The sequence below is a fragment of the Cricetulus griseus genome, chromosome 4 (assembly GCF_003668045.3).
Source record: "Cricetulus griseus strain 17A/GY chromosome 4, alternate assembly CriGri-PICRH-1.0, whole genome shotgun sequence".
Taxonomy (NCBI): Eukaryota; Metazoa; Chordata; class Mammalia; order Rodentia; family Cricetidae; genus Cricetulus; species Cricetulus griseus.
The window spans coordinates 141,452,764-141,466,855 of NC_048597.1; the positions used below are offsets into that span (position 1 = coordinate 141,452,764).

Genomic DNA, 14,092 nt, shown 5'->3' on the forward strand with positions numbered 1-14,092 from the left:
GCTGAGGAAGGAGAATGCCATTCACTTTGAGTTTCCTAAGCAATCTGGGGCTCATAGATCTGCTAACCAGAAGAGAAGAAACTTTTACTTCCAAGATACAGTAGGGAGATCTGTCGACTGGTGAACCCATCAGTGATGGGGAAACGGTCCCCCACGAACATGCTCTTCCATAACCCGATCACCAAAGAACCACAGGCAAAAGGAGCATGAGTTGACAGTGATAGAACCAAGCCTTACTCATCAGTGTTACCTTACAGTGCTGGCCCTGGCTGACATTAATTCAGGGCATGATGGTCATAGGCTGATCTGAGGCATGATTAGTGATAATGATATTGGTAATGTCAGCAAGTAGCAGTATAGTAGCTGTTCATAGATATCTAGCAGTGGTTTATTTGAAAGAGAAATCCATTCCAACAGAGGTTGGGAGTCATGTTCTCTTGTCTCAGCAAGTGAAGCTTGGGTAGTGTATCTTTGCAACTGTTCTGAAATAGCCTATCCAGGGGGATTTCTGGCTTCCACTTTAGAAACAATTGTCATCCATGTTTTCTCTACTTGATTCTGGTGAGCTGTGATGTGTAAGCTAAATCCACCAGTTGACAGAGGCATGGAAAGTTTAGAAACTCTCACTTGGCACCTTCATTCGTTTCCCCCTATAATTAAGAAAGTATTGGCTTTATTTCTTGGAGCAGTTTTAGGCTTAGAGAAAATTGAGCACACAGTGTAACAGAAAGCAATGGGTTTGTGTCTCCGGGCCCACTACATAAAGTACTTTCCTATATGAATAAGTAGTTACAGTCTCCCAGCATCAATTCCCTATACTTTCTGGGTTCTAGGAGAGCACTGTTTTGGAAATAAGCCCCATTCTACTTACCTGCTGCATCTGGTAAATCTTTCTCTGCTTTTAATTCCTGTCTCGATTTTCTACTCATACTTTGCATCCTAAGAAAATATAAGGCCCCTTACTTCCAGTGGCTGTGAAACAGGGCATGGGTAAGACCAACGCAGCCAGGGTCTAAAAGACCTAGCCAGACTATTCCACGCACTATTTAGGTGTCTGGTACTTGAAATTTCCAGTGAAGGGTGAGGTTGATGTGGGAGGACAAAGGAGTCAAAGAGAAATAAAGTCAGGGATTCCATGTCAATGTTGCTATCGGCAACTGGAAATGCCAGCACTCCATACAAATATCCTGACTCCTTAAGGGGCAAAGCTGATGCCTAAAGTTACAAGGGCCATAATTCCTGACTTATCAGGCCTATACCTCATTTCTGACTCACAATTAATCTTCTATATGTTTCATTTCCAGAATCAGTCTTAGTATTATTTGAATATTGTTATATTGAAATCTTTGTTTCCTCTTAATTTATGGGTCTATGTTTGGTTTGGGGGTAGTGGTGACAGACATGGAAAGCAGTCAGTCCTCAGAGTTTTAATTCTTAAGATTGGGGGTTATTCCATACATACCATGATGAAATCATTGGAACTAACAGCTGTGACCGGACTTGACTATCTGACCCACAAAGGAATCGAATAACAACAGCAGGATAGAGGTAGCTTCCAACAAAACTCCCTGAAGGTATTGAAGACAAGGTCCCCAGAAAATTTTGGCTCTCTTTGCATCAACAGGGAGGATGGGGGAAGTCTCAAGACCCCACTGGCTATTTAGCAGAGCACTTGCCAAGGCAAGCTCCCCACTTCCATTCTTCAGACAGCCAGGCAAATTCACAGCCCCACCCCCATTACAGAATGAGCTATCACACCAAGTGAAGAGGGACATGGAACACTTTTTAATGTCAAGTCAGAGACAACCCATCCCTCCCCTATCCCCCAATCCCACTTTCCCTCATCACATCCAGGACCCCTCCCCGAGGCCTCTCTGGTCCCCAGATTTTGGGGAAGGAAAAAAAATGGTTACCTAAAAACTGCATTTTTCTTCTCTTTCATACACACTCACACGAAGGTGGAAAATTAAATAAAATAAACCAAGAGGGTTAAGTTCTCCAGTAGTCACAAAGGCATCAGGGATTCCCGCAATGGGCTAAAGCAAGTGATTACTGACTGACTGTTGGTTTAGTTGGTTCAGTTGCTTGCTGTCCATTAATGCCCCAAGGTGTGATGGAGAAGCCAAGCTGGCGGCCTCCTCCTCAGAGAGCCACACCTGGAAAGATGCTGCGCCTGGTATTAGTTATTGTTTCTGTTGTCCTTTCTGCTTTTTAGAAATTACTCTGACATGTAAATAACCCAAGAAAAAAAGGAAGGATCTGATTACACAATTACCAGTAAACTCTATCATCTTTTAGAAGATCAACACACAGCTAACGCCATATACAGCATGCAGTAATGTCTGAGAAAGGACCCTGCTGAGAAACAAAATGGCTAGAACTCTAACAAAAAAAATATATGTATATATATATATATATACTGTATAATATATGTCATCAAAAGAAGCATAGCCAAGAAACCAAGATAGAGTGCAGATCAACCTTCCATTTCTAAGCAGTAGGTAGATAGCATAGTGCTGTCTGCATGAAATGCCAGAATGAGGAGGAGGCTGTAACGCTGGTGGAGTGTTTGTTAAATCAGATGTGTGTCTGGTGGATTTGCCAAATCCTCACCAGGTGGTTAGGACCTGGTGTGTGGTCCACCAGTTGTAAACCTAGGTAAAAAGTACACTAATTGCTTTTAATGCTTAATAAACACGCTTCTCTTCACCCCTCTCCTGTGTATTTTTAGTTTTGTCTCTTGCTTTTGCACTAAGTTCTAGACTCATATCAGAAAATATAATTAATAAAATTAATAATGAATCAGAATCCCTTATTATCCATGATGTCCATGTGGTAAAATGAGAAACAAAGCAAAACAAAACAAAAGTTTAACGATATTATTTTGTGACTGTCGCTTGTGGGATTATGGTGCTGTCAGGCTGTCTTGTTTCCTTTTCTTTCTTTTTTCGGTTGTTGTCTGTTTTTGTTTTTGTTTTCTTCTGATTTCACACTTCATGACACATGCCACCATGGCGCAGCCCACCAAAGGGCCCTCTGTGGCACGTCTAGGCCCCTGTTTCTCACTCTGTGCTTGTCTCTATGGACCGATGGAATTTGGGATGGCCGACTCCAGAATGTTCCATGGTGGGGCACTTTAGTGGGCAGAGTGGCTGAGCCCTTGCCCACCCTGGCAACAGAGAGGTCACACAGTGCAGCTTGTGGGTGGGTCCAAGCCAGGTGTGCCTTCTTCCCATTTGGGAAAAGAAAGAAAACCCAGTGGTACCTAAATATCTGCAAGGCAATTTTCAAATTTCCTTTTTTTTTTTAAACTTTTTTCTTTCCCACAGTATTGTTTGTTCCCCTCCCTTGAATTTCTGTCCCATTGGCTGTGATTCTCTGAATTTCATTGGATTCTGACTTGTCGCTGTCGTGTTGCAGTGCTGTTGTATTGAGATGCAGTGGCGGCAGCTCTCCCCAGGAGGGACAGGGACTCCCATCAAAATTTGAGGAGCAGGTGTAAGACCAGAAGAGGGAGGAGCCAAATGCAGCCTGCCCTCCTTGATGTCCCATTGTTCACTTCACTGACAGCACCTGGGCCTGTGGAGAGAACACACATGTCATGAGCTACTTGCAGCAAGATGGGAGAACTTATCACCTGTCACTTGGTCTGCTGCCACTTCCACTGAGGCTTCTCTTTAGGATGAACAACTAGTGTTCTAACAACAGAACATTGTAAGACAGTCAAATGGATACTCAGTGTGTAAACACAAGCCTTCCCTGGCAAACCGACAAGATGCTGCAGAATTGTCATTTGCCCATGGCAATAACATGCTTCAATAATGTCAAATCCTTGATCGCCTGGCTACTTGCCTCATTACCCGTCACCTTCTGAGGTCTGACTGCCGCAGACATTTCCAGAGCCTTCAGGCTTCACAGCCTGTTCAGGAAAGGACTTGGTGGGCCCTGCCTGACGTCTGTCTCCCTGCTGCTGTTCCACTGAACAAAATGACTCTCTCAGTCTCAGGGTGGTGCTGGGATTCCCCCTGGAGTCCTTGGCTTCTTTGTCATCTGGATGAGGTATCATCAGACTTAAGCTCAAGTGTCTGATAAGCCCAAACCATCTCACACAGGGTAGAGAGAAGACTAAGTCAGGAACAAGACCATGTGCTGTGTGGACAAGAATGTACCTAGGGATTGACATGGAAATTGGTGTGCAGCACCTTCTTCATTGAATGACTATTGAGAGGCAAGCTTTGTTAAGAGGCACTTATTCACCTGGTTTACAAATAGATACTCTTTGCCAAACACAAGAGGCAAGAGAACTAACTCCAAGGTGGTGAAACTCCCCAGTAGCTTCCCTGTTGTTACATATAAACTTCCCGGCTACTTTAGCTCTTGGGTCCAAGGGTTTGCATGAAAAAAGGAAACAATGATTATGGAATAGTACATACTGTCAGAAACCAGATGCTTTAGACATTTAATGAACAGGGACATGTCCCCTCTGATTGGAGCTGCTCTGATCTGCTCTGGTACATTGAATTTCTCAGAGCTATTTAGTCCCCGTCCTCACCCGAACAGTGCCAGAACCTGATCATCTGACTCGGGAGCTCAGCACTGGAGTCACTTCTGGTTAAATCAGGCCAGATTCAACTAGGTTTCCTGATTGCACATGGGATTATTCTGTCAAGTCCTAGAATTTCTGACCTAGCTACTGCCCATATGATTGCATGTCTCGGTCCTTTGACGTCAGCAGCTGCCAACTTCATGTGGGCCTGGGTCACAAGAGTCACACACTGGGAGATTCCTGGTAACGTTGAGTCATCGTGCTGAAAAGCACAGAGAACCCTGCTCTGCTCTGTGCCTGCCAGGAGAAGTGATCCAGGAAACACAAAGTAGAAAACATTCTTGGGGACACAGGTGATGACGAAGCATGATCAGGAATTTACTGAGGACTTACCTTTCAATTGTTTGTCATATAGAGACAAAGTGTTCACACATTCTACAATCTTGCTGCCAGCTTTCCTTCCAAGGGGGCACTAAGAACTCCCTCTCTAGATCCACACATTGTTGTCTTCACATGCTTTCCTTGTTCTCACAGAGTGATGTCGCTCCTTGACTCCCCAAGGAAAGGCATTACATCTTATAATTTTAGGGAGTCTTTTCTCTCTGAACTGCTCTGTTCTTTCTACTTTGCCCCTTGTTTGTGCCTGTGGCTGTGAGATCTTATATACAGACCTTGAAAGCCGGGTTCCATTTCATCCCTGGTAAAGTGAGTGGTCCATTCCATATTTCTACATGTGCCTTGCCCAGTGCAATTTAAAACAAGTCCTGTGTACTTAATCTGTGAGAATCTATCAGACCACAGACTGTAGCACATGCCCCCCTCTTTCTCAATACCCAGGTGTTCGGCTTTAAAGCCCATTCCTGCCCAACAGCCTGCCATGGTCAGAAAGATAGCTAGGGGCAAAAGAGATGGAGAACAAATGCCAGCCCCTTGAGAACACTTGGACAATCCTTTTCTCCTTCATCTCCCTCTTTCATACTTAACTGAAGGGCAGAAGCCACAATGCAACAAGCATACAACAGAAGCCTTGCCTGGTTCCCAAATAAGAATAGTCCATGTAAGGCTGAACACCTTGTGTCCAGCCTAGATCCTCTGTACAGTGGCCAGGTAGCTTTGTTGGAGGCTCTCACTGAGGCTTTTGTTCAGTTACATTAGTACACACCTTGGAGTTCCACTGTGGTTGAATTGTATGCTGGGAAACAGTACAGGAAGTCTACAGGGACGGCTCTTAGGCCAATAAACTCTACAAAGCCAAAGAGTGCCTGTGAACACATCACCTTGCTTGGAGGAAGGGTAGTCTTGGTGAGATTCACTGGGCTTTCCTGCTGTTCTTATTCAGGCCTGAGTAACCTTGTCCCGACTGCCCACCACCTCCACGCTATGCACACACACTCTTTCTCCTCCACACCCTGTCTGTCTCTTTAGCACCTATGGGAAAACCTGACTCAGAATGAAGGAGAAGCAGACAGACAGCCCAAGGTAAGATGTCTGTCCATGCCTGCTGGAAGACATACCTGCAGTGACTCACCTTCCAAGTCACAGTTCACCAGCTACCACTGCCACCAGCTGCTGGGACCTCTCACATTTATCCCTTACATTAACTTCAGAGCAATGTCCCCACACCTCCAATTTGTTCCAGCTGAATGCTACAGCCTTAACCAAAACATCTGGTAGAATGTTCACCATCACATTGTATTATCTGCCAGCTATCTGCCCACATAGGCTGTCTTCCTGCCATGTTTTCTTAAATATTCTTGATCCAGTGCATGGAGGCACACATTCACACAGACACACAAACATACAGACAGACAGACAGACACAGAGGCAGACACACACAGAGACACACAGGCAGAAAAAGACATATACACAGACAAACACACACACACACACACACAACACACACACACACACACACACACACACACACACACACACTGGCTGGCTGGTACTCCCAAGCCATATTCTTTTTCTTTCCAATGCTCATATCCTCTACCCATTTGTCTGAAACATTCTTTTTTTTTTTTTTTAACTCACTCCTATTCATTATTCCAGCTTCAAGGCGGTTTCCTACAGGTAGGATTCCTGGATTCTCTCAGTAACATATCCATTCTGCTATTAAATGTGCCCCAGAATTCTAATATTCTAATTCTCTTATTTGTCTGACACACAGTTTCCGCTAAGTGCTATTACCAACTAAAACTGGTTCTTCCCTCCTCCCTGCTTGTGGTTTGTTTTAGACAGGAACTCCCTATCTAGCTCAGGATGAATGAGAAATCTTAATCTTCCTGCCTCAGGATCCCGAGTTCTGGGGTCATAGGTGTATAGCACCACATCTGGCTTCCTTTGACTTCCTAATGGCAGGGTATGTGTCTCACTGACCATGGCAGGTATTCATTTTTAACTGACTAAGGGAGAGAGCCCTGACTGATGCTGACATGTCTCTGTTTGCCTTGTGCTTCTGTTCCTCTTTTTTCTTATAATTATACTTGTTTTTAAAAAGCAAACCATATAAGACACAAAAATATTTTCACCTCTGTGTCTTCTGCTTTATCTCAATTTCTCTTACAGAAATTCTTTCTCCCCTTTTCTAACTCTGTCCAACAAAGTCACCAAAGGTCCCAGTACTGAGCGACTCTACCTGGAAGCAAAGCCTCATGAACCAGGGATTCAAGAGTGATGTGGTGCTATTACAGTGTCTGGGGACTGGGCTGAGGATTACAATTTCTTTTGGAATTTGTGGAAAGTTTTCTTTTGGGAGCTTAGGAGACCCCTCCGGTCCCTTGGCTGCAGTTTCCATATGCAATTTGCTTCCCACCAGCTCAGATCATGTATCTTCCCAGAAGGGTGAGGTCAATGGCTAACCCATCTGGGCACTGCTGAAGGCTGGTCTGCCCCACCCTGAGAAAATACTGAGCAGATACCAGAGAAAAGAGTGCCATGGGGTGAAGATCTTTGGTCCAGGGAGGCATAGGTCAAAGCCTTCTAAGAGCAAGGCTTTTTCCCTATAGATGCTAGGGAAGTGACAGCTCATCCCATCTGTTTGGTGACACAGTCACTCAGATAAGGCATCTGTTCTTCACCCAGCCACGCCTCCATTCCACATTGGATGCCTTTATTGCCACTATCTCATTAGAGAGCAGCGGAGGTCTAAAGAGACTAATTACCAGGACAGTTAGGGTCTCACAGAGCTGGAATGAGTGTCAATTATCCATCGGAAACATCTGGCTGCCATGAAAGCCTCAAATAAGACACATTTTATTCCTGTCCCAGTGAATCACCCAAGAACCTCCCTTTTCCTCCCAAGTCCCCCTCCCTCTCCCCACTTTCCTTCTAGCTCCAAGTTAGAGAAGGAGAGCAAGGGCTAAGAAAAGGCAGCATGCAAAGCTATGGCTTGAGAAGATTGTTGCATTAGAGAGAGCTTCATGGAGGTAATAAGGCAAGCCCAGTTCCAGGGTCCCAAAACCCAGCTCTTCTGAATACAGGCAGGTGTTCATTAGTGCCACCATAAGGACCAGTTAAACTCGTGCAAGTGGAGCAACTCATACAGGATGTGATGTCATTGGGAATGGAGTTAATCTAGGTTGATGGCAAATCACTCAAGAGTCAGGGAGAGGTCCCTCTAGAATGCTTAAGGGTGAGCTTAAAGAAGAAGGCATCTAGGAAGAGGTGAAGAAAACTGCATATCCGTTCCCACTAAGGCATCAGCTGCCTGAGAAGTAAATATACAAACCTTTCCAAGGGGTCATGGCTGTAGTTTTCACTTCTAAAAAGAAATTAAAAATAAGCTACTGTTAAGGCAGAAAGCATCTTCAAGTGCTTACTTTGCCCTCAGATGGTCTTAGAAACAAGCCAGAGTTATTGGCCCAGGAGATTGCCCAGGCCCCTTAGACTTGCCTCTAGTTATGCTGGCCACTGTCCATCACCCATAGCCATTCAGTATTTATTTATTATTACTATTGATATTATTATTTTAGCTAGAAGTGGACTGGAGGCAAGGAAGAATATGGATGGCAATTGCTGTGAGTCACAGCCTGACACAGAGCCTGCATATATACACTTGATCTTAGAAGACATCCAGTCCTTTGGAATTTCAGCCACTGAGGCAAAACATCTTCATAGAAATGTCCATGCTCTCATCAAACTGTCCCCCAATTCACTGAATTCTGTGGTGTTAAGTATAAAGTTGGCAGATACAGTAGGATATATACTATAGCAATTTGAGTCTGGGTAACCATGCTAATTATATAAGGTAAAAGTCTGACTTGATTTTAGTTAGGCCTTGTCTTTTAGAAACACTGATGAGTTAGCTCTTAGATGGCAGGAGAATCTTGACCTTTAATATCTGACTACAAGCTGGCCTGATGACACTCTCTCTGGGGCCATGAGAGACATTGATAGCTGTACCTGTGTTGCAAGAGTGGAACTTTCCAGAAGCCCCTGTAAATACATAAAGACAGAGACTGCTCTGTTGACTAGATGGTGTAAGAGCTCCCATTTTCCTGACTGTAAGCTCTCAGAAGATTATACAGAGCCTTTTCAGTTTTTCTGTGGCTGCCAAGGGCTTTGATGGCTTGATTTGTGATAACCATTCACCTTTTACTTTCTTTTCTAGCCATGGGCCTGTGCAGTTGTTCATCTGCATACAGGGAGCACATGAAGCATCATCAAAGCTTTGGGCTTCGGGTCCTAAAGTGTTGTACAAGGAGTCTGTTCTTTGTGCAGAGGTCCTCACATTCAGAGAGATAGCAGCCTTTGATACAGTGCATCCTAACTCCAACTACAGTGTTTGTAGTAAGGCAAATGCATTTTGTGCTTCAGACTCTTAGTTATACCTTAATGACACCAGGCCTACGAAACCTCCTGAACTAAGTAAATATTACCAACCTTAATAAAGATGTGAGAAGTGACCAATGTTTGGTCATTGAAGGGATGCCCTAAGTGAAGTTTAGATGGGAGGGGGAAGCCAGATGTGTTGGCTCCATATGTCTTATGCACAGCATGGACAGTCTTTTGGAATATATCCTTGGCCCTTGGAACAGTCCAGAAGCTGAGGGGCTGCTGATTTACTGGTGTCAGTGTCAAGAAGGAAGGTGAATGGAAGGAAGGACATCCTGGAGAGATGTTGGGTGATAAAGAAACCATGCAGACTTTGCCTGTAGACCACAAGCAGTAAAAATATAAGGTGTCCTGTAGGCTGTTACCCACAGAGTATTGTGGGTACTGGCTCAAATAGGGCTGCAGGAAGACAGATGTAGTTTCTATGTAGACCTGGGGCTTTGAGGAAGAGGTATAAACTAAAGGCACACATTCCTGTTACAGGAACCCACAGGAAATCCAGAAACAATTTACACATAATTGTTCCCATTCAGCGCCCTCAGCCCTGGATTCCTATTGTAGCTATTTGAAAGAAACTCAATTCTTTAGCATCCACAAGGTAAAGGGCAATTGGCCACTTGTCTTGACCTTATCTAGAACTCATTCTTTTTAGGTCTTTTCTAGGTCACAGTGTTTTAGCCAACCCTTGCTTAATGCAGCACAGGGGAAAGCAGGCCTGCTCTTCCTTCTATGGACTGTAAGCCACTTTTGCTCTAGCATCAAGAAGAAGTACAGGAGGTTTGACATCATCCTCTCTGTCATGGTAACATTCTGTCATCCTGTGAACTTTGTAAGAACCTCTTAAGCCAGTGACAGCCCTAAGATATAGACTTTGAGTGACATCTTAACTATCAAGAAAAGAAACACAGCTGGGCATGATTACATTCCTCTTAAATCCCAACACTTGGGAGGCAGAGACAGGCAGATCTCTGTGAGTTTGAGACCAGCCTGATGTACCTAGTGAGTTCCAGGACAGCCATCAAAAAAGAAAAAATGGTGGGGGGGGGAAATGGGGGATGGAGAGATAGTTCAGTGGTTGAGAGCCCTGGCTGTTCTTACAGAGTTCCCAGATTCAATTCCCAGTACTACATGGCAGTTCATAACAACCTATAACTCTATTTCCAGGGGATCTAACACCTTATATTACAAGGCATGCACAGGTTACAAAGTCATGCAATCAGGCAAAACACACACACACACACACACACACACACACACACACACACACACACACAAGCACTAAAAATTTAAAAATAAGCACTTCTTAGCAATCCAAGTATTTTTCTTCAATAGGAACTTAATTAAAAATTATCCGATCCCTTTGCTAATGATATATTAGCACAAAGTCAGATAGAACCATAGTGGTGTGATAAAAAGAAAAAAAGGAAAGCTGATGGGAAGAGGCAAGAAAGAACAACAGAAGGGAAGGAGGAAGAGAGGGGCAGGGAGGAAGGAAGGGAAAATACATAAAAAGGAAAAGAATCCCCTATGTCAGATAATATTGTATATTTCTGTTCATTCCAGAAATGATCATTATGTCAGCAAAGCAAATAAATGCTCAGTTATTTGCTGAATCAAAGTGCTTAGGTAAGTTCAGGGCTGGCCTCTAAATCTCACAGGGAGAAATTTGCTTCTGGGTGAATATGGTTGTTCAACCCACTCTTCTAGAAAAAAGATAACAGATTTTTTTTTCATATACATGCCATAGAAATGCTGACTGCATGATTCCTTGGTAGGTTGGCCTAGCTAACTATGTTGAATTTTCTGCAGGAAGAACTGATCATCTCTTTCTGAAATCTAGGAGGAGATATCTGCTTTTGTTGTCCATTCTTTAATACTGGGAGGCTCACGGGAATTAATAAGCCAACAATCTGAGCCCACTGATTTCATCAGATCTGTGCAGATTGAAGATAGAGGACCAATAGTTGAGGGGAGAGAAGCTGGGGAGCTGCTGAGCCTGCAGCATGGGCCTTGTGCTCTTACCCATGCAGAAGCTCTGTGAGGGATGATGGCACAGCCCAAAGTTCTTATTTATCACTTTGAGAGTCCTGTACCACCAAATATTAATACTGGAAAGTGACATGCAATCTGTTGTGTTTGCAAAAGGGAGGCAGAGAAATATGTCAAGGGTGACAAAAATGCTGAGGAGGAACAAAATTCTCTTATCATTTCTTGTCCATTTAGATATTAGGCAGCAAGGCAGCCTCGAGTTTCTCTAAAGGCCAAGGGTTTCCTGTTGTGGAAACCCAGACGTTCCTCTAAGTTTTTCTGTATGCCCAAAGAGCATCCCTTGGAGGTATTCCTGAAGAAAACAGCTATGTCATATATTCTATAGGAGAGCAGTCATGGGAAGGGGGAAACATATGCAGATAAATAAGTGGACATAAGGAGACTAAGGTCTACTTCTTGTAAAGCTGGCCTAGCTTTACATTCGAGTCCAGTAGACTACTGGTCAGTATTAGTGAAATACCTGCTGACAACATCATGGCAGCATCTGTCCTTTCTACCAAGGACATTAGTGCTTTTCTGATGTTCTTTACTTTGAATCTGAAAGGTGCCTCTTTGGGAGTTCAAAGGCAGAAGTTTCGTCCCAAGTTGAGTCTGAATACATCCCTGGACTTCCCCTTTTTCTTACCTGTTCTTTGTTTCACTTTCCTGTTCTGACTCATCAGCACGGTGGAGATAATGTAGCCCTGACTCTTTTTATGATAAGAGTATTTTTCTTCACTTGTCACATAGCTTCCCTGATATTCATTTCTTTCTATCTTTCCCTCCACCTCCCACATCTAATGCTGTCTTCTGTGAGTGTTCAAACAGTTAGAATGTAAATGGATGAACAGGATGTATGCAGGGGAGGGGTGGGATGAGGGAGGTCACAAGACTGTGTTGGGAATAGGGAGTTCTCACTGAGTTAACACAGGAGTCAAAATAGTCATTAAAGGCTCAGCAGTAAACCATTGCCTAGTATGTGAGCGGCTGTGAGTTTAATATCCAGCATGACACACACCAAAAAACAAAGCATAGAAAAGCAAACAAAACCACTGTCCTCTAGAAGAGGACAGTGACAACCTTGCAATATATCACTCACATTACTTGAGTGGCCCCGGAAGAAATGGGAAGACACACCAAGTATCCATAGAGTGGTAAGAGCTACACAAGTCATGAATAGGCAAGAGATGAGAGTGGAGGGGGAGAAGAAACTGAAAAGAAATGAATCTGTGGAATGTGTCCTGTATGGAGGGAGTCCCTGTCTTTTATATGTATATGGAGACTCAAAATGTGATAGTGTGCTTTGGAGTCTTTTAAATGCCAGAAGCTAGGACAACTACGAAAGGCAGATTACTCTTCATAGAAGATGGAAGGAAATCCAAGTGAGGTTATTAGACTCATCTAAGAACTGGGGCCTCCTAAAGGTCAACTGTGAGCTACAGCTCTTTGGTGTCCCATCCTGGGTCACTATTTGTGCCACCAGGCCTTTCTTGGAAAACCTGTGGATTAGGTAATGGTGACGTTTCTTGGACTGTTGGAATCACCATAAGAATCATCTGAGTTTGTTGTTGATTACCATAAACAGAACTCTTCATGTGCAAACTCAGATACCTTTGTACTGGGGTATCACTGTGGTCAGTGGTTGTACTGTCTTCTTTTTGGTTCACATTTAGTTTCTGAAACCTTAGCCCTCATGCTGATCTCTGGGTTTGGCATTTTAATGATGCTTTATTGGCCTTACTAATCTCAGCTCTCCTAGATAGATAGTGTGTGTGAAAGATGGGCAGAAGAAAAGGCTCCTGTGGCATTTTCCAAGCCCCCAGGATTCTACCACATTCCTAGCAATGACGATGTTACTGCTAGGAATATCAGGAAATCAACACCAGGGATAGGGTGAGGAAGAGGGCCAGGGTGAGGGCTTTGGGACCAAGGCGAAGGGAAGAAAACACAAGGCAAGGGGGATACTGACCTTGCAATAAAGTTGAGCTTGTAGGCTCATTTAGTTCTAAATCGGGTGGGGGACATACAGGAGAGAAAAATGAAAACAAACACATATATTATATACAGTCGCTATATATTTTTCATATATAGTTTGTATACTGCCTTTCACAAGCATTTCTAGCGGAAAGGATAAATAAAGGAAGACACAAACCAAAGGCCATAGGACAAGGTGCAGCAAGACAAACATTGAAATGCTTTCTGTCCCTTAATAGGGATGGGATTGTGGGAAGCAAGGTATTTTCCAGTGCAGATGGATTCTTTCTTTGCTTCTGCTGACCTTGGGAGCTAAATGTAAACAAAGGAATAAAGCTCCTTACTGGGGGAAATTTTTACCATCACATCTTCACCCCATTATCTTACAGATAAAGATGAAATCCAGCAATTTCTGTTCTCATGGTACCATAATCTAAATTTCATTAGGGCCCCCTGGAACTACTATGGTTCAGGAATATGGAAACAATAGTCTCAGAATTCTAGGACTGGCTCTATGGTCCCAGAGTCTAGACACTCAGAGCCTTATTGGTTGTTAATGGCAAGGTCTATCCTACTCCTGTAAGACTTACATCTCCCAAGATACAAGCTTACTAGGAGTTTCTTACACCAGAATCCCTCATTATTCAGTTTGACATGAAAAGGATACACTTTTATGATTTCTGTGCAAGTTGATGACAAAATGACAAT

At 43.6% G+C, this 14,092-nt stretch overlaps 1 protein-coding gene across 4 annotated transcripts in view; it reads right to left on the bottom strand.

Moving 5' to 3' along the window:
- Positions 1 to 3,478: 3,478 nt before the first annotated feature.
- The window catches only part of Ntm (neurotrimin), a 407,355-nt gene continuing 396,741 nt past the window's right edge, over positions 3,479 to 14,092 (bottom strand). Inside the window, exons 7-9 of one of the 4 annotated variants that reach the window (XM_027411725.2) lie at positions 13,380 to 13,415; positions 8,277 to 8,309; positions 3,479 to 3,579 (exon numbers count right to left, since the gene is read on the bottom strand). In XM_027411725.2, the coding sequence (XP_027267526.1) occupies positions 3,479 to 3,579; positions 8,277 to 8,309; positions 13,380 to 13,415 (170 nt within the window). The remainder of the gene's footprint in view (positions 3,580 to 8,276; positions 8,310 to 13,379; positions 13,416 to 14,092) is intronic. The other 3 variants (XM_027411727.2, XM_027411726.2, XM_027411728.2) reach the window with 3 other exon arrangements.